This window comes from Crocuta crocuta, unplaced genomic scaffold (genome assembly GCF_008692635.1).
Source record: "Crocuta crocuta isolate KB4526 unplaced genomic scaffold, BGI_CrCroc_1.0 scaffold267, whole genome shotgun sequence".
Classification (NCBI taxonomy): domain Eukaryota; kingdom Metazoa; phylum Chordata; class Mammalia; order Carnivora; family Hyaenidae; genus Crocuta; species Crocuta crocuta.
This window is the reverse complement of record NW_027531899.1, coordinates 4,648,132-4,670,752: the sequence shown is the minus strand read 5'-3', so window position 1 is coordinate 4,670,752 and position 22,621 is coordinate 4,648,132. Positions and strand designations below refer to the sequence as shown.

Sequence of the window (22,621 nt, the reverse complement as noted above, 5' to 3'; positions counted from 1 at the left end):
AAGGGCTACGGGGCCGGGCAGGAGGCTGGGAGGGGGGCTCACCGGACAGCTCTTCTTCGGGCCGGAAACGCTGCAGGCTGTAGTCCCAGGTGAGGATCAGACAGCGGCCTGCAAAGGGCTGTGCCAGGACCATGTGGGGCTCCCCCTGGTAGGTGAAAGACTCGACGCCCAGCGCTGACTCCCCGACCGTCTGAAACCAGGACAGCTCTGGGGGGTGGCAAGAGAGAGTCAGGCAGGCACGGGGGACCCCAACGGCCCTCGTCGCTGAGCCTCGGTTTGCACATCTCTGAAATGAGGACCGTCACAGGGGGCACCTCATAGGGACATCGAGTGGAATCTTTTTATCTGTGGACGAATTAAGTCACGCAACAAGGTGAGACCTTACTTTCTAAGCTGCATGGCGTCATCAAATAACTGCTTAGAAACAGCATGTTTATGAATTCATTTAACTCCACGAGATCCCTGTGAGGGACATTTCATTATACATTTCATTATTTCATTATATTTCACAGATGAGGAAACTCAGGCTGAGAGGCAGGCACAGGATTGGCAGCACAATCCATCCTCACCGTCTTCCCCGAAATAGGGCTAGAGCACAAAGCTGCCCAGGCAGGGGCCGCATCACCTCAGCACTCCCCGACACCCCCCCTCCTGAGCTGAGGCGTGGCCATGTCCGCGCCAGGTTTCGGAGGGAAAGAGCCATGGGGGTGACGCTCATCTCACTTGTGCGGCAGCAGCTCATCCCCGGACTCAGTCTCTTTCCCCTTCTCCCCGTGACCCGGCACGTGGATGTGCCATGACTCGGTTTCAATCATGGAAGCCAGGACGACACCCAGGGGCTGTCCCCACCCACCTGGCCTGCTCACCTCAGTCCCTCCTCTCTTTTCTTGTTCATGGTAAGCAACTTAGCTTTTATGGTCATGATGCACCAAGGTCGCCCAGCGCAGTGGTGGACATGCCAGGTGGTAGACTCCTGGTTTTAATACTTCACTCTCTGTGCCAGGTCCTGTCTCCAGGTACCAGGGTTGAAGCAATGAGCCAAACCACCAAGGATGCCCACCCCAAGGGGGATCTCTTAAAAATGTCCATCCTATCCTCACCCCCTGTTCAGAGCCCTCCACGGCTTCCCACAGCCGTCCGCATAAAGTCCACTCTGCTCTCTGTGGCTTTCAGAGCCGTACCCAGTGAGGCTTCTGCAGCCTTCAATGTCACCTGTGTCCTTTCCTGCACTCGCTCCCCAGGACACTGCCTGCCGGTGACCCTCAAGCAGGACAAACGCTCTGTTGCCTCAGGGCCATTGCACATGCTGTCCTCTCTAGAGTGCTCTTCTGGATCTAAAGCCACCTCTTCAGAGAAGCCTTCTCCAATCAGTGCCCCATGGAATGGAGGACGGCCCCCCCTCACTGAATCTCCCTCACCACTCCCTGTGTTTATCACAACGTGTAGCATACATTTGTTTCTGCAATGCTTTATTTAATGCCCGCGTCCTCACCCGCCAGGGTTCTGAAGGCGAGGCCCTATCTTGGCTACCACACTGCCCATCGCCTCTCCCAGGGCTGGACACAGAGTGCCTAGTGAATCTTTGAGGGGTAGCTTAAGTTAAATTCTCCAGTTCGGTGGGTCCCACAGACCAAAAACATGTCTCACACTTAGATGATGGTAATAATCGATTATTATATCTATAGCCTTCGGATCTGAACTCAAACGCACGCTGCTCCAGGAAGCCCTCCCTGGCCGTCGCTCTGGCTCTGGGCACCTGCAGCTCTGTCGGCTTCCCCCATGCCAGCCCTGACCCCTCTCTCACTCTCCACCTTCCTCTGCGCTGCGGGCGCTGGGAGGGCAGGAGCCAGGGCCATCCTCACAGCTGCCGAGTCTCCTGCAGTGCCCGGGACCCGTAAGGGTACCAAAATATATTTATGGAAAAGCAGAATGATCATAGCAGGTATTTTTAAAAGGTCATTTTTATATTAGTAACACCAAGCAGAGTGAACATTCGGGAGGGGCTCCCATCCGAGGTTCTGCCCCAGGTGCATCACTGAATGCTCACTGCAATCCTAGGTCACTGTTTATTACCTCCATTTTACAGATGAGGAAACTGAGGCTCAGGGAAGTGATGCTGCTTGCTCAGGGTCTCACAAGCTGGGAAATGGCAGAGCAGGGAGTGAGGTGAGCCCGTCAGCCCTGGCAGCCACCCCCCCTGGCCCCCCGCCTTCTTCTGGACCCCTGCTGCCCCTCCCGCCCTGCCCGGAAAGCCCCCACCTATGGCTCTGCACTTGAACGTCTTGGGGTCGAGGTGGCGGAGCTGCACGTGGGCCAGAGCAGTGGGGCCGGCGCAGGCCCCGGTGCCCACGCTGGCGTTCACGGTGGGCATCCACTGCAGCAGCCAGAGGACGCGGCAGTCACACTGGATCGGGTTCCCGCGGAGGTCCCTGGGGCAAAAGGCCGGGGAGGGGCTGCGACCTGGCTTCCAGCCCCCCCAGGCCACACTCCCTGCCCCCTCCCCGGGCAAGCGTTCAGGGTGGGGCCCCAGAGGTGGCTCAGGAAATACGTAAGGACCCTTGCGGCTGTACTCAGTTATGTCAGCCGAAAGTGGGCACACAGCAAGCAGCCCCCTTCCCTCTCACACATTCCCCACTCCCCCCCCCGCCCCGCCCAGCCCCCTCGAGCCTCACACATGAGTTAGGGTCTCCAGGCCTCGGAACAGGAATCTGGGGAGGGTCTCGAGATTATTATTGGCCAGGCTCCTGGTGGAAGGAGAGAAGGAGGAACCGTCACCGGCGACCTGGATGCCCCGTGTTCCCGGGTGACGGGGTCTGGGGGCCGTCGGGGCGGGCTGGGGAGGCAGAGGGGCGAGGCCTCGGGGGCACGCACAGGTGTGTGAGTGAGCGAAGTCCTCTGAGAGCGTTCTTAGAGATGGAGCCAATCTCATTGTCCTCAATGAAGCTGTGGAGGGAAGGTGTGCTGAGCGGGAGGCCCTCGGTTCCCTGATGTGGCCCCGTAGTGCTTGGGGGACTCACCCCACGGAAGCCACAGGCCACTGGAATGTGCTGAGCCTCCCCAGAAACCTCTCCTCCCTAAGGTCCCAGCCTACAGTCTGAGGAGCCAGGAACATAACCCTGTGCTCTCTGCCAGCCTGACAGTGAACACTGCCACCATGTCACCACCACGGCCACCAGGGCACCAGCACCATCATCCATTATGACTGACACCCGTGCTCTTCGTCATCACCAGCCTCAGTGCCAGTAAGTGCCAAGACCATCACCAGCATACTGTGCCGCCACCATCACCACCCACGGCCACCAACCCCATCACTAATACGGATAAGCATCACCGACAACACAGCCTTCACACGACAACACCAAAATGACGGCTCCCGTCGTCACCAGCCCTGGAACCACTTCCAAAAGCACAAGTGCCTGCACTGCCGACACCAACATCCCCGTTATGCGCAGCACCCCCTTCTCTACTCACCACCGAGCACCACTACCACCCCCCCAAGCCCAGTACTGGCAAGGTCGCCCTCACACCGACACCAACATCCTGCCCATGGCCGCCGCCCAGTGCTGTAACTACCAACACCCACAACACGACACCACTGACATCAGCCCCTCAAACTTCACCATCGGCATCACCACCAGCACGATCACCGTTGGGTCCGCCACTTTTGCCAGCGCCATCCCCACCCCGTCATCCTCATGATCGATCCCCGTGAGCGGCGGCAACAGGGCCGCCTTCCACACCATCATCGCCAACACCAGCGCAGGGCCAGCGCTGTCATACTGTCATCACGGCCACCACAGCCGCCGTCACCACATCACCACCATCACCGCGCGGAGTGGTTCCTGTCGGTTTGAAACATTTCCTTGCCTCTGGCCTCTCTGTCCTGCCCCTGGGCTCCCACAAGTCAGGTAGGGCCAGAAACGGTCTTGGGTTCTCCAGGCCCTTTGTGGACCTTGAAGCACAGAGAGGGGAGGTGAGCAGGCTGAGATGACACAGCCGAGCAGGCTTCCTGCCAAGACACCAGGCCTCTTGCTCCTCCAGGAAGGACCCTTGTCCAGACCCTCCCACCTGTGCCAATAAGCCTCTAAACTGCCCTCCACGCTCAGATGCACGTCCGCCAAGCCCCCCTCCCTGCCCCCATCGCCCGGCCTCACTCACAGATACTGCAGGTGGGACAGGCCCGCAAATGCATCGTCCTCAATCACAGAGAAGGAGTTGGCTGAGAAGAGGCTGGCAAGGGAGCGAGAAAGAAATTTTTCCAGAGTTGCTGCCCCTCCCTGACATTTTAATGTCGGCCCCCACCCTCAACCCAGGTGGGCACTGTCTCTCACACACACACGTGCACACGCGTGCGCTGCTTTCACAGACATGCACATACACACCTGTGTGCACACCCCCCCACGCACCTGCGTGAACACCCACCCACTCCCTCAAGCTAGTTGTCGACTCGGCTGGGCCCCACTCACAGCAGGTGCAGTGTGGGCACCCTCAGGAAGCTGCCGGCCTTCAGCTGGGTGACTCCAGTCCTAACGAGTGAGCTGGGGACGTGGGCAGTGGTGGGTGAGGAGCAAACCGCCCCAGGGCTCCAGTCCCGCCCCAGGGCCGTCTCCTGCCGGGGAACACGGGCGCGCCGCCCCAGCCCTGGCTGGCGTTCCTTTACACCCCGGGGACGCAGGCTTCTGCCCCTCCCTTGGCAAGGATCCTGGCAACACGCAGTCCACCCCCTGGCTGTCCCCCTGCTGGGGCTGCCCCTGTGCTTCGGAACTGCCCTTCCGCTCCTGTCCAAATCCCAGGAGCCCCCGTGAGGCATCCCAACATCCTTTGCTGCCCACCTCCCAAGGTCCTGAAGGGCCCGGCACCCTGCCCCCGAGCCCTGGGGTCCCGGGACGCCCATCCTCACCCTCACGTGACACTCACAGTGACAGCAGGGTCAGGGGGAAGCTCTCAGGCAGGTCCGGAGAGCCCTCACACAGGGCACTGTCCTTGGAGCAGGAGCAACTCGGAGGACACTTTCCCTTTGGTGGTCTCCAGGCNACCCCCCTCGGCCCCCCCCGCCGCGGCACCGGTGGGTCAGGGCCACTACATCTCCCATGCCAGGCGACCCTCCATTCCTCCAGCCGGCACGCCCCGTCCTGGCTTCTCTCTCCTTTCCCAGTCTCTCTTTCAGCCTGTTTTCTTCCCCTGTCCCTTTGGTGTCCAATTTTCTGTTTACTTCTTTTTCCCTGCCTTTCTGCCTCTGTCTCTTTTTGTATTTCTGACTCAGTGAGTTAGTCAGTTTTCCACTCTCTGTCTTTATTTCCGTCTGTCTCTCTATCTCTGTTTCTCTCTCTCAGTCTCTGCCTGTTGGCCTGTGTGTGTGTCTCTCTCTGTCTGGTATCTTTATTTCTCACCCCCCTTTCCAGTTCCCTGTTCTTCCCCTCCTCCCACGCCCCTTCTCCTTGGAGGTTTGGGAAAGGGACTCGCTGGGCACCGGGTGCCTCCAGCAAAGCAGCGTAAGAAGGAGGAGGGGGTCAGAGGCCATAGGAAGAGCAGCCCTAAGGAAGGGACTGGATGGCCCCATGGGAGGGGAGGGGCCACAAGGGGCCGGAGCTGACCACTCTCAGCCAGCCCCCTCCCCAGGTTTCCCACTCCACCCCACTCAGGGAGTGTAAGGAGGATGTCACCCGGGTGGGGACCGGATGGCTCTGCAGGCGGAGGGGGTGGGAAGAGAGACAACTGGGGGCCGGAGCCATCCTGGCCCCTCCCAGCCAGCCCCCTCCCCTGGCTCTGGGAGGGTGTGATGCTGATGCGCAGGGTCACGGAGGTTTGGAAGGGTCCAGCTGCTCCCTCTGGTGGCCAAACAGGGAAGGGCAGCTGCCCTGCCCCGAATCCACAGCCTCCTCACCAGCCTGAAATTAACCCCTTGAGTGCCCACCACCCACTGTGGGTAAGGAACCAATGCAAGCAGACAACGATGGTGATGATGCCAATCCCCTTCCTCGGCGTTGGCTCTGCACTAGGCCCTGTCCTCAAAGTTTATTAGCTCATGCTGACCTCACCACAACCCTCGAAGGCTGACCCTTTGATAGAGCTATTTTACAGGCACAAACACTGAGGAGAGAGCTCACGTAATTTGAGATTTGGGTTGCTGACTGGGGCTGAGCCAGCACCCAAGCCCTGCAGCTGGCTCCAAGGTGTGTCCTCGTGATTCTGTGCTCTTTCTTGGGAGGCCAGAACTCATGCACACTGGTTGTTTTCATTTGGACTCCGCTTTGAGCAGTAAATAAGAAAAATACATAAATAAATGACACTTGGTCCCCAACCTGCAATGGCAGTAACAATAGGTATTGAGCACTTACTGTATGCCTGACTTAACATGAGTTTACTCAGTTCTCACCACATCCCAGTGAGGTGGGATCCCCACTTTGCAGATGGGAAAACTGAGGCAGGAAGTGATTAAGTGATTTGCTTCATGGCACTGGACAGATCTAAACCTAACCTTTGTTCCCACCACCACCACCCCCCAGCATCTCTGGCTATGGTTGCACGTGCCCGGAAGATGTGGAGGACAGGGACTCACCAGCACCAGCTCAGGAAGGACCACGGGCTCAGTTCTGCATGGGCTCAGACAAGTCATTTCACGTCCCTGATCCTCAGCTTTCCCATCTGTCGAGTGGGGCAGTCGGTGGCATCCACTTCCCAGGTGTACAGAGCACTCCATGAGATGAAGAAGACAGTGGCCCCTGCTTGTGGGTCAGCACAGGGTGGATGCCCCGCCGTGGTCGGCAGGCCTGGGGGTGGACTCTGGACCCAAGTGTTTGTTCTGGACCCAACCGGCTCTGTGGTTTGAGCAAGGCCCTCCAGGTCTCAGTTACCTCAGCTGTACAGGGGGGATGATAAACTTCTTTACGGGGTCTTTGAAAAGATAAAGAGCTTAGTGCCAGGGACACAGAGGGGACACAGGCCTAAATCCATACTTACAGAGTACCTAGCCAACAGGGTCTCACTGTGGTTTACAAGGAGAATGACAATGGCTACAGTGATGGTAGCTAACACGTGTGTGTGTGTGTGTGTGTGTGTGTGTGACTTACTGTTTGCTGGGCTCTGTTCTAAATGTTTTCCACGGATCATTTCAGATAATCATCCTAACTTCCCTCTGAGGTGACTACACCTTTATTCCCATTTTACAGAAGGAGATACTGAGCCTCAGAGAGGTTAAGTCATGTGCCCAGCATCATGCAGCTAGAAAGTGGCTGAGCTGCTCTGCTCGGGAGAAGCTGGCCTTGTGAAGGGGAGAAGCCAAGGACTGGCCAGAGCTGGCCAGGTGCCCCCAGCCCTGCTTCACTTCTCTGCTCCCCTATCAGCCTTCCGTCTGTCAGGGCTGCATAAACATCAGGGTTATCATTAACCAGAGACTGCTGGTGACCGTGGGGTGCAAGGCCACGAGAGGCCGAGGCTCAGACACACAGGGACGAGGGTGCGTCGCAAAGCTCCCTGGGTCCCCTGAGGTGGGCTCTGTCTGTCCCTGAGTATGAGCGTGTCCACCTGCTCCTGACTCTGTTTCCTACAGAGTCTGAGCCCATGTCTACCTCCTTCGTGCTGGGGGCAGTTTGTGTCCTTAACCACCAGGGATCTCAGGAGAATCAGCTCCACCTCGATAAGCCTCGGGTTGCTCATCTCTAAAATGGAGTTAATAGTAAGACAGTGTTGGGTCAGGGAGCTCTGAGCCTGGCCCAGTGTGATACATATGACCTTGGTGATTTCTCCACTGTGTAGGACAGAAAACTGAGGCACAGAGAGGTCACGCGGGCTGCTCGAGGTCACACAACCAGGAACGGCAGAGCCCGGAGCTGATCCCCGGTTTCTCTGTCGCCAGCGCCTATGAAGCTGGCCCGCCCATGAGGACACCATGCGTGTTGTTCTGTGGGGAGTCCTACAGGTCACATGAGGTCAGGAAGGGGGGGTTCGGCACAGCAGCACACATGCGGTGGTGTCTCCAAGTGTGCAAACACAAGTGTGTAGGCATGCCTGTCCGTGCCTGAGCGGCCAGCTATGTCCTGTTTGTCTATGCATTTGTGTGTGTCTGTGTGTGTGTGTGTGTGTGTGTCTGTGTGTGTGTGTATGGTTATGTATGAGAATGGCTGGTCGTATGGCTGTGTCCTGGACAATTTCTGCTCTCTCTCTCCCCACAGCAGCGTGTGCAGGTATGTGTGTACAAATGTATACAGCTTGGGGCCTCCACATCTCTGAAATTGTGTGCGAAGGCGGGCTGTGTGTCTGTGCCTTGAATGTGCTCACGTGCGCGGTGTGTGTTGCTGTGTCTCTGTATGGCCACTTGTGCCTATGTCTTCCTGAGTCATATCTTTGTGACCATTTGTAAAGGTGGACACTTGTGTGACTATGGCTTTGTGTCTCTGTACAGGGATCCATCTGAACGAGTGTGTGTGTGTGTGTGTGTGTGTGTGTGTGTGTGTGTAGTATGCACTCCCGGGAACATCACAGTCAGCAACAGAAAACACACACACACACTGAAATGCTCCCCAAACAGCCCTGTGGTGCCGACCAGGTCTCCGCGGAGCTCTAGGGTCAGGGGTCAGCGGGCTCCTAAGGGCTCAGGTGGCCTTAGGCCCCTACTGGGCCCAGTTCCCAGGGAACCTCACCAAAAATCACGGACACCCCCCACTGCAGGCAGAAGCTCTCCGTGGCCCGCGGGGTAAGCGTGCAAGCGTGCATGTGTGCATCTGCCGTCTAGGCCTCCCTGCCAACACCTCCTCTCCCCAGCTGTCCCCAGCGCCTGCTGCCTACTGTCCCTCCATCTGAGCCGAGAGAGTTAACCCAGCGGGCCAGGGCGGTCTGGGCTGGGGGCCGCCCCCTGGCCCCCCTCCAGCCTGGGCTCCAGTTACAGCTGCTGGTTGGGGAGGGTGAGGGTGGGGTGGGGCCGGGAGGGGAGACCGCTGAGGGCGGCGCAGTCCAGCTCTGGGCCAGGGGGTCCAAAGTGCTCACCCCCGGCACAGCCGGCCGTTTGGGGGCCTTCTTTCAGCAGGGGACAGCCTGACTGGGGTGAGCGTCCCCTGCCCTCCCCTCCGGGCCTCACCCCTCGCCTGGCTGGGACACCTATTTTGGGAGCAGGAGTGGCCAAGCCCCAGGCTTCCCAGGCGGGCCAGACCCAAGAGGAAGGGAGCGTGGTGGGGACGGTGGGGTTCCCCGGGAGCGGGAGTGCGGGGCGCAACCCCTCCCTCCCCTGCCGCTGAGCCTGCACCCTGGCCGGGGCGGGTTCGGGACACTCACGTGTGTGGGTCAGATTGCGTCACTGTTTGGGGGCACCGGAGGCTCAGGCGAGGAGTGTGTGTTCGTGACTGTGTCTCCACCCCACATCGCCTTCCAACCAGAGGTTTGGGGAGTGGGCGTTGTCACCGTGTGTGCGTGTGTCTGTGTGTGTGTGTGCCTGCCCCTGGCATCTGTCTTCTGTCTCTCAGCCCCGCCGGTCTGGGCCTCATGCCACCCGCCTGGTGTCGTCCGCCTGTGAAAGATGTCACCCGGAGACAGGCGGACGGCATGTTTCCCCCTTGTTCTCATCATTTCCAGAAGGGGACAAGGGGTGGCCTCCCCCCACAGGGGCAGCCTGTGGCCGTGTGGCAGCCTGGCCTCACCCCGGCGGGGTTGTGCGTGACCCCCGAGTGGGGGAAGGAAGGCTGTTGCCATGGTGGCCTGTGTGAGGCAAATTCCTCCAGGGTGAAGTGGGAGATATTTATACCCAGGGTCAGGCAGCCAGCGGGCCAGCGGCTGAGGGCAGGAGAGCCGGGATATCGCTCGGACGCAGCCAGGCCGTGGTGTGTGGGCAGGGGGGCCCTTGGGTGTGTCCTGGCCGCCTTGTCCCTCACCCCTTGCCGTGCGTCTGTCTCTCCGTCTGGGTGGGGCGAGCCACCCTGGTCTTCCCATTGGGTAGGTGTGGGGAATCTGGAGGCTGCTGTAGGGGAGCCCCGGCCTGCGGGGGGGGACCCCTGTAACTGCGTGTGTCTCACCTCTGCCCTTGCTACGTGTCCTGTGCCCCCCACTGTGGCTTGTTTTGGTGACACGGTGTCCGCATGAAGCAGGGGGTGCCCCTGTTTCCCAAGGCAGCCAAGGTGGGTAAGGGACATTTTTGGAATTAAAACCCTGGAGTCTGATTTAACCCCTTGGGCTCAAGCCCCAATGCTGGGGGTACTGGGAACACGTTTCTTGATCCTCGGTGTCCCCCAGGACAATGGCATCTCTCCACCACATCTTGGTTCTCTGTGTGGGTTTCCTCACCATGGCCAGTGCAGGTGAGTCTGGGGGAGGTAGCCCACTACCCACCTCAGCCCCGAGGGAGGGGGAGGGGAGCCCTTCAAGAGAACCAAGTTGGAGACTCCAACTTACACAGAGTCACTTGGGGTACCAGGAAATCGGGGGTTTCACATGGGGGAGTGGAGGGGAGGATGCCCAGGCCAGACAAAGGTGGAGGGTGGGACGGAGGCCCACTCCCCTCAAAGGACAGAATCACAGACAACACGGGACCAGACGGGAAGGTGTAGCAGTTACGTGCCTCCCCCGCCCCAGGACGGTGAAGATGAGGCAGCTAAGATCCAGAGAGGGTGGACAGCCTGCTCAGGGTCCAAAAGACCCCAGGCTCTCAGCCCAGGACAGGAAAGCCCCCAAAAGGTCTCTACGCCCCTGCCAGTCCGGAGTCCCAGGAAGCATCCGACCCCTGACTTCTTTCTCTTTCCAGAGGCTCCGCAGGAACACGACCCATTCACCTATGGTGAGGGAGGGAGGCGCATCTACGCTTGGGAGTTGGGAGGGTGGGTGGCCTGGGGTTGCCCGTGCTGACCTCACTCCTCTTCTCGCTCTCTCTCTGGCTCAGTGTTTATATCTCTCACTCTCCTTTTCTCTTTCTCTTGTCTCTCAGAGATCTCTGACTCCTTGTTTTCATCTCCCGTTGTCTCTGTCTCCGTGTGTCTATTCGATTTCTCCCCGTCTCTCTGATTCTCCTTCTCCTTTTACCTCTCATATCTCATGGCTCATCCTCTGTTTTGCCTTCTTCCTTTCTCCCCTCTGTTCCCCTCATCCTCTCCACCATCCTCCCCTACTTTCTGGTTTCCTCCCTCCTCCCTGCCCTGCCTACCTCTTCCTTTCCCTTCCCGCCTTCTCCCCTCCCTGACCCCTCTCCTCTTCCTCCCACAGAGGTTGCCTCCTCTCGTTGATCTCTCCCTCCTCCCTGACCCTCCTTGCCCTCTTCTCCCCATTCGGCCCCTCTCCTCCCCTCCCTCCTCCCCTCCCTGTTCTCACTCTCCTCCCTGCCGCCCACAGACTACAAAACCCTGCGGATCGGAGGCCTCATCATCGCCGGGATCCTCTTNCTCAGGAGCCTGAGCCGGCGCAGCAGCGCCACTCGGTGCCCGCCTGGAGCGGAATCTCAGCCCCGTCCTCCCACCCCCACCCACAGGCCGCAGATGCCGGTGCAAATTCAACCAGCAGCAGAGGTAAGAGGCCCCTCCGGGCTCTCACTCCCCTCCTTCCGCTCTGGAGGGGCGCTGGGAGTGAGGCGGGGCGTCCCCTCGACCCCCAGCCAGAGAGCCTTTGGCAAATGTGTACTAAGCACCTACTACGTGCCAAGCCGCAAGCCAGGCCCTGAGGACCAAATGGTGAATAAATAAACTGCCCTCCCTGCCTGGCTGAGCTCCCAGCCCAGTGGGGGCGGCGGCCGTGGGTTCCAACAGCCCCACAAATATAAAATCACAAAGCGTGATAAGTGCTGTGAAAGAAAGAGCCGTGGCGAAATGAGATCACCGCACTTGGCGGCCCAGTTTAGCTCAGAGTCCTGTTCCCAGCTCTTTGATTCATCTTTAAATAAAATTTTAAAGCAATGTACGAATACCTTCTCCGTGTTAAAGCAATTATAACTGTTATTTTAAAGACTAGCTAGTGTTTAGTCCCACGTGCCAGATATTGTTTTATCGTGCATTCTCTTATCTACTCCCCTTGTATGAGCTAGGTGCTCATTTTACTGTGGAGGAAGCCGAGGCACAGGGAGGTGAAGTTGACTTGCCCGAGATCACTCAACTGGAAGATGAGGGTTCTGGGGTTTCTGACCGAGGTGGTCCCCAGGTCGAGGCGTCTCCAGGCCGTCTGTCCTCAAGCCCTTCGGCCATCCCTCCCCCACCAACTCTCAGGCTCTCCCCCCAGCACTCCGGGAGGCACTTGGAGCGAGTCCTGCCACACGCTTAAACTGCTCCTGGGTGCGCCCGTTTTTCCGGTTCCTGACGGACCCCGAGCCCGCTGCTCGCCCATCTCTGGCCCTCAGTCCGGGGGTCTGTGAAATGAGGACTGTCCTGGGGAATTCGTGGGAGCCTCTGCCTCTTTCCTTTTTCATCCCCGCTTCTTTCTGCCCTCTCCTTTCCCAGGACTGGGGAGCCTGATGAAGAGGAGGGAACTTTCCGCAGCTCCATCCGCCGTGAGTCTGGGGAGACTTCGGGTGTTTGGGGGTGAGGGCTGGTTCCAAGAAGCCCTTTCCGGACCCTCTCTGGGCGTGGGGAGGGAGGGGCTTGATCTGACAGCGAAGGTCCGGCAGCTCCCCTGCCGCTCCCCCCTCGGCAGGAGCCGGGGTGCCGCTCCTGACGCCCGAACTCTCCGTGTTCCCCCGCAGGTCTGTCCACCCGCAGGCGGTAGAGACACCTGGTGCGACGGAAGCCAGCCAGGTCCTGCAGCTCGGGCTAGGCCGGGGGATGGGAGCGGAGAAGGGGACGAGGGTGGGATGGCATGGCTGGGGGGGGGGGCTCTGTGGCCTCTCATCCTTTTCACCCCCACAGGATTCCCCGGGCACCTGACGCCTCCCGCCCACCACCTGAGCACCCGCCGGCACCTCGACTGCCCTCTTCGCCAGCCCTGCCCCCACAGACTCCTCTCTGCCGCCCAGACTTCAATAAAACGTGCTTTTCTCTCTTGACAGCGCTTTATGGATCTGTCCGTCCTTCTGCGCGAAATCCCGGGCGGTCCCTGGGCCCCGGCAGGGGNGGCACCCCCCCCCCGAGGGCTCCCCCATCTCCCCCCGACATCAGTCCATCCGGCTTCCAGCTGCTGCAGCCGCGCCTTCACCACCTCGGCATCCAGCCGCCCCCTGCTCCGGCCCGGCATGGCGACCCCGACCCAGGCCCCCACAAAGGGTGAGCGTCGCCTGGGGAGAGGGAGCGCGGGTGAGGGTGGGGGAGGCTCCGGGATCTCACAGCTTAGGAGAGAGGATCTAGGGAGATTCCAGTACTAAGAAGGGAGGGGAATGGGGAAGGGGATGTCGGCTCCTGGCAAGGGCGGAGGCCCCTGCAGTGCACCCCCTGGCGCCCCTCCAGGCCTCTTGGACACCCCCTCCCGGTGGTGTCGTTTCTGTGCGGGACCCGCGGCTGGAGAGCGGCAGTCCCGGGAGAAAGGATGCGCGGACCGGTAGCTATGGCAACCAGGCGGCTGGTCCTGCACAGCGGTGGTGGTGGCCGCGAAGAGCCGGGCTTCGAGGGTGGGACCCGGTGGGTCTGCGACCACAGAGGCTCTGGCCAATTTCAGGGTCTCCAAGGTGGGCAAAGGGAGGGGTCCATATCCCTCTTTTTCCAGCCCTGGCTCCTATGGTGGGTCTCTCCCCGAAATCTCTGACAGGCAGGTTCAGCGGGAAGGAGGGAGAAAGACCGAAAGACAGTGGCGGAGAAAGCTGGAGGAAGTGAGAGAGAGATGGAAAGAGACAGAAGAGACAAGGAGGCAGAAAGGAAGGTGGAAATTGAGAGAGCCTGAGAGAGAGAGAGAGAGCGCGCGAGCGAGCAAAAGAGCAGACCCAGAGTCAGAGATACAGAGAGAGAGACCCGGGAAGAACAGATATGAGACTGAAAGATATTCAGAGAGTGATGGGGAAGGCGGAGAGCAACAGAATGGGACGCAGAGGAAAGAGAAAATTAGAGACAGAGAGACAGAGAGGCAGAGGGAGAGACATAGAGAAAGAGAGAGAGAGATGGACCCACAGCGCGGGAGAGAAATGGGGATAAGGAGGAGCAGCATGGGGTGGGGCCGAGCCACTGCAGTGAGCCCCCTTGGGCAAGGATGGGGGGCAGGACCCTCCTTCCAGGGGTGTTGTCTGGTCCAGGAGGTGCACTTGAGTGTGCACACAGATGTCCCTCCCCACCCCCTCCAGCCACACAGCAATTACATTTCATACCCCTTAACCCAGTTATGCACCCACTTAAACACTCACTGCCCCCTAACAGCCCCCTATTATGAGCCTGCCTCTGCAGAGGAGCAAAGGGAAGAATGCTTTAATTGTGGGGGGGGGAGGTGGCGGCAGGGGGAGGGTTTCCAGCACTGAGAGCAGGGCCAGAGGGGATAGGCCAGTGGTGCTGAGGAGCCCCTGGTGGTGAAGGGAACCCCAGGTCCACTCCGATCTCTCCCTCCCTGCCCCCTTTCCNGGGGGGGGGGGGGGGGGGCTGCAGAGGCTGGATGCCACCCCAGGGAGAGGGGGCAGGGCTGAGCCAGCAGGCCTGGCGGGAGCCCAGGGCTTCTTTTTTCAGAGATGGTGGTTAACAGGATCGATGGCAGCAGACGGGCAGAGGTGGGAGGGCAGATGCCTCAGCAACCCCTCCCGTTCCCCCAGTCCCAGCAGAAGAGGGGACCACAGGTCCTGGGAAACCCCGGGGAGGGGGGCAGAGGAAGAGCATGTNCCGTGGACGGGGATGAGGGCTCTTCCACGCTGTCAGAAAGCAGGAAGAAGAGTTGGGGGTAAACAGAAAGGGGCCGCAGGAGCATGACTGGGCCTGGGTCCCTATCCTTGAGAAGAACCCTGGCCTTGGCCAGAAGCCAGCCCTGCAGGGGCAACAACGGGAGGTACAGAGAGAGCAGAGGGAGTCAAGATTGGCCCCAGAGTTAGAAGCCTAACCCCCAGGACCCCACCTAGCCTGGGGTGCCCAGACCCATTACCTCTCTTCACCTCTGAAGATGCTCCAGTTGTCATGGCAACCACCTCCTTCCTGATGTCTCCCTGGCAACTGGCCAGGAGCGGTGCACATTTCTTCCCCTGCCTGGTGGCTCCACCCTTAGCCTGGCCTCGCCCCGAGGAACCGGCTGGCTGGGGCAGCAGGGACCAGAAGAGGGCCTTCTGCATAGAGCACGGAGCACCCAGGGTGGAGCCAGAGAGGACTCTGGAGCAGGTGCTCACCCAGCGGGCCCCTGATGGCTTGGGGAAGGCAGGCGGTGTGGAAACCCGAGGGGCAACGCAGGCTGCTCCAACCATGGCATCTCTGATGCAGCTTTCTGTAGCCTAGCAGGGGCGCACGCCATTCGGCCACTCATTCACTCCCTCACTCGTGCGTTTATTCATTTTAGAAAACTTCTGTGAAAGACTTTTTATAAATGCCAGGATTAACCGCAGAGGAGTCAAACCAATTCACTCCCCATCTGGTGGGGGAGCTAAGAGAGCACACATGCCTCTAAAATAATGTTTCCCCAACTTGATGCTTTCGAGGACCACCTTCACGATTTTTGCCCAATCCAAATGCTCCCCACACTCATGTTTACTCTTTTTCCTTTACAGGATTAAGTTCTTTTTAAAAATGTTTTAATGTTTATTTAGTTTTGAGCGAGCGAGCGAGCAAGAGAGATGGGGAGTGGGGGAGGGGTAGACAGAGAAAAAGGCAGAGTTGGAAGCAGGCTCCAGGCTCTGAGCTGTCAGCACAGAGCCAGCCTACACGGGCTCGAACTCACAAACTGTGAGATCGTGACCTATTCGAAGTCAGATGCTTAATCAACTGAGCCACCCAGGCGCCCCAGGATTAGCTTAAGAAAAAAAAAAAAAAAAACAACTAAGGGCACCCGGTTGGCTCAGTCAATAGAACACACAACTCTTGATCTTGGGGTTGTGAGTTTGAGCCCCACATTGGATGTAGAGATTCTGTAAAAATAAAAACCTTTTAAAAAAATAAATAAAAAATGTAATTGGCTTCATTTTATATCACCATCACAAATGGAAAATCAGGATTTTTAAATTTTTGCCTTCAAGACAAGTATAAAAATGATCTTAGAGAAGTGACTCCACTTTTCTGAGCCTCAGTGTCCCTTGTGGAATGAGGATGAAGACAGCATCTGTATCAGAGAGCCGCTGTGAAAATCAGGTGCATTAACACCTGTGAAGTGCTTAGACCAGGACCTGGCCCGGAGTCAGTGCGATCAAATGCTGGTTAAACAAGTAATGGAGCAAACCAAATAACGTCACAAAATTCTACCTAGATGTTGTTGCCTGCTGAAGGCTTTGAGCCCAAGGACTGTTTTCTCTTGGGAAAAGAGGGACATTAATGAGGTGGATGGTGTTAAAGACACATCTGCACCTACCTAAGACTTCTTCTTAGAAGACCGGACAGGGAACGGAGCAGGATGAAGTTACACGTTGAGTGAACCAATGCTAGTTACAGTCTGGCCTAAGTGCCTCTGTACCAGTCAGATCAGGCTAGAGTGTGCTGCGGTAGCAAATGGTATCAAAAGTCTCAGTGGCTTCTGACAACCAGGATTTCTGGTGATTACACTATATGTCGATCACGGGGTGACCGGGGCTCTCTACTCACCAAAGAAAATGGGAACGGCCACCATCTTGAACATTCATGTCACCAGGCCAAAGGCAAAAGAGAGCTCTTGCCGGAGCACTTAATGCTCCAGCCTGCAAGAGACAATGACACTTCGACTGATGGTTCATTGGCCAGAATTAGCCAGATGGTCTCCCCCCAACCTCAAGGCAACTGCCATCCTTCCCTGAGCCTGGAGGAGGAAAGAACACTAAGGACAGTGCCCGGCATTGCCCTGACATTCCTGGTTCCCCTCCACGAGTGGTGCATGCTTTGCAGAATTCTGCTCTAGACCAGACAGAATGTTCTGAGAGCTGTATCAGAGGAAGTAGGGAGCCGTCCGGATGGACTTTTTGAATGCAAGGGTGGTCTGAGCTCTCCTGAAGGGGAGTATGGTTTGGGACAGGGAGGTGGGGAGGGGAAAAAGCAAATAGACCACACACACACACACACACACACACACACACACACATCTCAACCACGCATTGATATTTCTGAAATTGGAACGAGTCTTCTAATGGATGGGGATGTTTCCTATGATAGAGTTACATACTTATTCATGCATATACACACACACCGAGAAAGTTATTATGAAATCAATTTTGAATCTGAAAATTGATGATGTCTTAGAAATGAACAACAAAGGATATAATATGGCTAATATAATATAGGGTATATTCTAGGACAGCTCCCCTGCATTGGATTTGGTGTTAAGAGGCAGTGGATGAGAATAATAGCCACAGTGCCTGCCTTCTAGAGCTGTCAGCTGACTGAAAAGTTTTAGGGAGTATTCAGGAGAAGCTGATACACTCAGCACTTTACGAGTGGGATTGGAGTCTGTTAACCCCAATAGCATATGGAAATGGGAGTGTGGATTTGTTTTGTTTTGTTTTGTTTTTTTAGGAAATGAGTCCAGAGTTTGCCTCAGGCTTCCACAGTGGGCTAGGACCAGGACTGTCATGTACAGTTTGGTAGGTTGTGCATTGAACAAGGGAAGGTACTGACCAATGGTGTGAGTTAGGGCTGGAAGCCAGCCTCTGCTCCACTCTTCAAGCCTTGTGTCCTGCCATGAGGCTATATCATTATTTAGATCAAGGGGCTTCTTTATCTGATTTCTACCCAGAAACCATCAGGCCAATGGCCCCATCCGGAACCTCAAAAATGTTAAGAAATTCGGTGTTGAAATATTTTTTCCCTTTCTTTCTTTTCCTGCCTTCCTTCCCACAGTTCCTCAGGAACCTGACCGATTTTACTATGGTGAGTGGCAGATTCTGATGAGGGTCCCCTGGGACTAGATAAAGGGGTGGTTGCAGGTCTCCACAGGTCATTGCTAAAGTGGCTTCAGCCATGGCAACATGATATGTGTTGGGCAGCTGGCCATCTGAACACGTAGGCTCAGTTTATATCAGCGAGGTTCATGGAGGGCAGAGTCAGATTTGGGGGAGTGGGTGATACCCTCTTTGGGCCTCCTTCAGTCTTCACCAGGGCTCCAGGCTGGTATGTTGTGTGGATTTGGATCCTGGCTTATGCACTCATTAGCTGTGTGGCCTGAGCAAGCAACTTTTTCTCTCTGGGCTCTTCTGTAAATAAGGGAGAGTGATAGTTTCCACCTCTGAGGGTTGTGGGAAGGCTTTATTTGGATGATGCCCTTAAACCACCCCCACAACACGAAATTGAAAGAAGTTACCCCTAGGTCTAGCAGAGCTGGCCTCAGTTCCCTCTCTAAACACCCCCTTGCCCTCTCCCTTTGCTCACTCATACTGTTCCTCCAATATGCCAAATTCTTTCCCACCTCAGGGCCTTTGCACGTGCTGTTCCCTCTGCCAGGCTTACTCCTCTTCTAGCTCTCCACTCAGCTGACTAAGGCTCCTTTTCCTTCTTCAGGACTCAGATCAAATATTGACTGCTTTGCTAGGAGAGGCCCTTCCTGACTCTGCCAAGAGGAGACACACACACATTTAGCCATAGTTACGTGGCTCAGATGTTTCATTTTATTTTTCAGTGCTTTATCACAATATGAAAGTCAATTCCCTGAGGCAGAGGCCTGGACACTGCGTGTGTGCTTCATACATTCTTATTTCAATAAATACTATCAACCCTTGAACAACGTGGGGGTTCGGGGGAGCATGCGGTTGAAAATCCACATATAACTTGTGACTCCCCCAAAACTTAACTACTAATAGCCTATTGTTGACTAGAAGCCTTGCCAATGACATAATTGATATACATATGCTTGGATGTTAAGTGTTTATATACTGTATTCTTACAATAAAGTAAGCTAGAGAAAAGACGTCATGAAGAAAAATCATAAAGAAGAGGGACACCTGGCTGGCTCGTTGGCAGAGCATGTGACTCTTGATCTTGGGGTCATGAGTTTGAGCCCTAGGTTGGGCATAGAGCTTACTAAGAAAATAAAAATAAATAAATAAAGATAAAAAATAGTAACAGAGAATACATTTACAGTGTTGTACTGTATTGAAAAAACTCTGCATGTAAGTGGACCTTTACGTTGTTCAAGGCCTGTATTTACTGTGGTATTGAGACAAGCATGCTTCTCATGAAGGAAAATAAAGGAAAGAATGAGACTATAAAGGGTTGAGGAGAGGACGCGAAATTCTGAATGAACAACCAGACAGTTTCACTGACATTTGAATAAAGTCCTGAAATTGGTAAGGAAGCAATATTTGGGGGAGAGCTTTCAAGCAGAGGAAACAGCCAGTACAAAGGCCCTGAGGTAAGACCATGCCGGATCTGCCCCAGGAATGGTAGAGAGACCAATATGCCTGAGGTGGGGGGGGGGGCAGAGGGAGAAAGTGGAGTGGGGCGAGGTCCAAGAGGGAACAGGGACCAGATGATGCAAGGCTGTGTGGGCGGTGGTGAGGACTTTGGCTTTTCCTTGGAAGGCAGTGGAAGCCAGGGAGGGATGGGGCGCTCTGAGCTCGGGAGCACCCTGATCTGACTCAGGTGGTAACGGGATCTTGTGGCCAGGGGGGCAGGCAGGTTGCTGCAGACAGGTGACAATAGTGGACGGAACCAGGGAGGAAGCTATAGAAGGAGGAGAGATATATATATGATATAAATATCATATATGAATCATATCTATATCATTTATACATCTATGTCGTGTATATATATATATATATATATATGATGTAGAGGAAGGTTTGATGTATATACAAAGAACCTAGAGAAGGGTAGAGGGTAAAGACGTCTAGGAACTGCCGCTCTCCGTCCTCACACGAGCCCAGTGGGGGCGCCCCCGGCATGGCCTCCAGCATGACTGGACCCTGGAGCCCGGGCCGCGCAGCCTCGAAGCCAGGTTGAGGCTCCAGGGAGGGCCGAGGGGCTACCCCACATTGATGTCCCCCATTATCTCCCCCAGACTATGACACGGTGCAGACTGTGGGCATGACTCTGGCCACCATATTGTTCCTGCTGGGTATCCTCATCATTATCAGTAAGTGTGACCCTTTCCTGGGCTCCAAAGCCCCTCAGAGAGGGCTGCCTCAGGGGTCCCTGGCCACCTACAGTCTCCCTGCTGGGTTTTGTCCGGACCCTTATGTCCTGTCTCGTTGTATCTGTCTCCTAACAGGCAAGAAGGTGAAGTGCAGGAAGGCGGACTCCAGGTCTGAGAGGTCTGGCAGCAGTGGGGAGAGAGGGGAGAGGGGTGGGCGCAGCTTGGGGTGCAGGGGCACTCCCAGAGCAGAAAGTGTCCAGGGCCTGCCCCATCCTTCCCGTGAAGCCTAGGGCTACCTACGCTACTGAATTTCTTCACGCTTTTCTCCCCGTCTTTGCCTCCACAGCCCAACATGCAAATCCTGTAAGTCGGAGCTTCCTTCCTCAGGTGAGGGTGAGGGAGGTGTGGTCCCAGGGCCAGGGCTAGGGGGCGGAAGAAGAGGTGGGGGCCAGAAGGGGAAGGGGAGCTGCACTGGGTGTCCCCGAGAACACAGCCACCAAGAATGGGTGTGGCAACCTCAGTAGGAGCTGAGGCCCCGCAGACCAGAGGTTAAACCATAGAAAGCCAGCGGGATGTGAAATGTCCTAGCGTCCCCCCGCCCCCCACGCTTCCCAGAAACAAGCACAGAGGCCAGAGACAGCAAGGATGAACTAATCCCCCAGAGGAGAAAGCCACACGTCTGTGAAGAGAGGGGCCCCACTCAGGAGAAGGACTTCTGAGGTCCAGATGGGGAAAGAGCTAAGCACCAGAGGACACAGGGAGACAGAGTATTTTCCAGACTTCATTGTTCAGGTGGGAAGACAGAGGATGGCATGATCAAGAAAAAGGAGGGAAGGGTCATCCCACTGGCTCAGTCCGTGGAGCATGTGACTCTTGATCTGAGGGTTGTGAGTTCTAGCCCCACAATGGGTGTAGAGATTACTTAAAAAAAGAAAAAAGGAAGAAAAAGGAAGTTGGAAAGGGAAGGGGGGAGAGAAAAGGAGGGAAGGAAGGAAGAGTTCCTGGATAATTGTATTAAAATAACAAAAGGAGAGATATTTGGAATATGGATTTTAAAAATTGATCTTGGGAAAGAGAGACTATGGGGATGTGAAGAGTATGAGGGTGGAAGGTACAGGAAAAAGAGTAAAGAGGATGCAGGGTGTAAGGAGGGGAGTATAGGAGAGGATGGGGATGAAGGAGATGGAAGTGTTAGCGGGGATGGGGCAGTGGAGGGTGTGGCGGTGTGGAGGGATNGGGGAATGGAGGGTGTGTGAAGAGGTGTGAAGGGGTGAGGGGTGGGGAGGGGGTGTGAAGAGGTGTGAAGGGGTGAGGGGTGTGGAGGGATGTAGGAGGGAACAAGCTGTAGATGCAAGATGGTGACTCCATGGGGTGTTAATTTAAATTATGTAAAAATATCTCGACCTGCTTTTAGTGGCACCGTGTCCTGTCCAGGGGCTTCTAACGATCAGAAACGGGCATCTCTCTGCCTCTCATAAAATCTCATGACTAAAAAGTGGGCCTCGGGGTACTCAGTGCTTGGGGGGCGGGGGGTGAAATTTCATGTGCTGTGTGTCATGTTCTCTTCATGAGATTTAAAAACCCCAACGGGGCACTTCGCGGATGACTGGGGGTTGGGGGGCAAGGTCCCCACTCCAGTTGAGTGATGGTCCCAAGTGGGAGGGAAAGGGGGGAATTTCCGCTGTGTCCAAATGCTGAGGAGACAGGGTGTGGGAATGGATGGAGTGTGGGGGGAGGTTGGCAACACAGGAAGGGGAGGGAGACTCTTTCTGGCAGGGGGGAAGTTCCAGAAAGGCCCAGGCTGGGCCAGGGCTCTCCAGCCTCATCACAGGTGTGTTCCCCTCCCATGACAGTGTCCAGTGGGGCCAGACCAAAGCCACACAAGTGTCCCTACGTGGATCAGGGGGTGGGAGGCAAGAAGAGGGGGCAGCGTGCACCTCTCTGACCTTCTCTCCGTCTCTCTTTCTCTCCTCCCAACCCTGTCCCCAGCCCCTGGAGGTGGCGGTGTGTAAAACCAGCCCTGGGCACCTCCACTGCTGTCCCTGCCTGAGTGCGGAAGCCTGAGGACCGGGTGGAGGCGGTGGGGACCCCAGCCTCGCGCCGGGGAGCGCTCCCCCGAATGAGCCCCTCCACCCACCCGAGGCTGGAGCCGCTGCACCCCGCTGCCCCTCCCCAGGCCTTGGCAATGACGACCCCCCAAAGAGCCCGTGTGCATCCCAGATCCAGGGACTCAGGCCTCCAGCTCCTGGGGTCCGGGAGTCCAGTCCCAGCCCCCCAGAGTCCCCATGTACTGCTCCCCTGCACTTCCTTGTCTCCCCTCCGAAGATCCGTTTCCCTGCACCCTTGGTGTCTATGTCTTGAGCTTAATAAATGTGCATTTGGTTTTTTCCCCCGTTCTGTCTGTGAGTTCTCATCTGTGGGGACAAAATGGGGGAGAGGGCAAAATTGAACGTGGGGGGGCTCTCTCTCATCCCCAGACTTCCTCCTTTCTTCTCCCTCCCCTCCCCCAGCGCCCCAGGGGCCTACCCCCTTCTCGGAGACCCCAGAGCTGGCCCTCCCTTGCTCACCGCCCCCTCCCCGGGTGCCC

The 22,621-nt window shown here is 56.6% G+C and overlaps 3 protein-coding genes across 4 annotated transcripts in view; 2 read left to right on the top strand and 1 right to left on the bottom strand.

The window, feature by feature from the left end:
* LGI4 (leucine rich repeat LGI family member 4) overlaps nucleotides 1-7,656 on the bottom strand; it is a 9,943-nt gene extending 2,287 nt beyond the window's left edge. Inside the window, 10 exon segments of the mRNA XM_077773643.1 lie at nucleotides 1-41; nucleotides 44-207; nucleotides 2,260-2,429; nucleotides 2,673-2,744; nucleotides 2,872-2,943; nucleotides 4,159-4,230; nucleotides 4,467-4,538; nucleotides 4,918-5,040; nucleotides 6,855-6,912; nucleotides 7,569-7,656. The exon segment at nucleotides 1-41 is cut by the window's left edge and continues 475 nt beyond it. Of these exon segments, the coding sequence (XP_077629769.1) occupies nucleotides 1-41; nucleotides 44-207; nucleotides 2,260-2,429; nucleotides 2,673-2,744; nucleotides 2,872-2,943; nucleotides 4,159-4,230; nucleotides 4,467-4,538; nucleotides 4,918-5,040; nucleotides 6,855-6,912; nucleotides 7,569-7,656 (932 nt within the window).
* Nucleotides 7,657-9,459: 1,803 nt separating this feature from the next.
* On the top strand, nucleotides 9,460-12,943 carry FXYD1 (FXYD domain containing ion transport regulator 1). Its single transcript, XM_077773852.1, has 8 exons — nucleotides 9,460-9,809; nucleotides 10,219-10,283; nucleotides 10,727-10,759; nucleotides 11,308-11,382; nucleotides 11,444-11,480; nucleotides 12,402-12,451; nucleotides 12,644-12,695; nucleotides 12,807-12,943. The coding sequence occupies exons 1-7, from the start codon at nucleotides 9,475-9,477 to the stop codon at nucleotides 12,664-12,666; spliced, it is 618 nt and encodes a 205-aa protein (XP_077629978.1). The 5' UTR covers nucleotides 9,460-9,474; the 3' UTR covers nucleotides 12,667-12,695; nucleotides 12,807-12,943.
* An 87-nt stretch (nucleotides 12,944-13,030) lies between these two features.
* FXYD7 (FXYD domain containing ion transport regulator 7) lies at nucleotides 13,031-22,427 on the top strand. Of its 2 annotated transcripts, none has more exons than XM_077773848.1 (6): nucleotides 13,031-13,160; nucleotides 17,805-17,834; nucleotides 19,960-20,034; nucleotides 20,170-20,203; nucleotides 20,381-20,421; nucleotides 22,024-22,427. In XM_077773848.1, exons 1-6 carry the CDS (start codon nucleotides 13,130-13,132, stop codon nucleotides 22,044-22,046), a joined length of 234 nt encoding a protein of 77 aa, XP_077629974.1. In that variant the 5' UTR covers nucleotides 13,031-13,129; the 3' UTR covers nucleotides 22,047-22,427. The 2 variants fall into 2 exon arrangements, with proteins under 2 accessions (XP_077629974.1, XP_077629973.1); XM_077773847.1 differs by having other exon boundaries at nucleotides 20,170-20,212.
* The last annotated feature ends 194 nt before the right edge of the window (nucleotides 22,428-22,621 follow it).

Excerpts from the sequence above, each read along its gene's own strand:
- FXYD7 (XM_077773847.1), top strand. The coding sequence starts at position 13,130 with ATGGCGACCCCGACCCAGGCCCCCACAAAGG. Across the intron at positions 13,161-17,804 it reads GACCCAGGCCCCCACAAAGG|TTCCTCAGGAACCTGACCGA; the intron begins GTGAGCGTCGCC and ends TCCTTCCCACAG. Across the intron at positions 20,213-20,380 it reads GCGGACTCCAGGTCTGAGAG|CCCAACATGCAAATCCTGTA; the intron begins GTCTGGCAGCAG and ends TTGCCTCCACAG.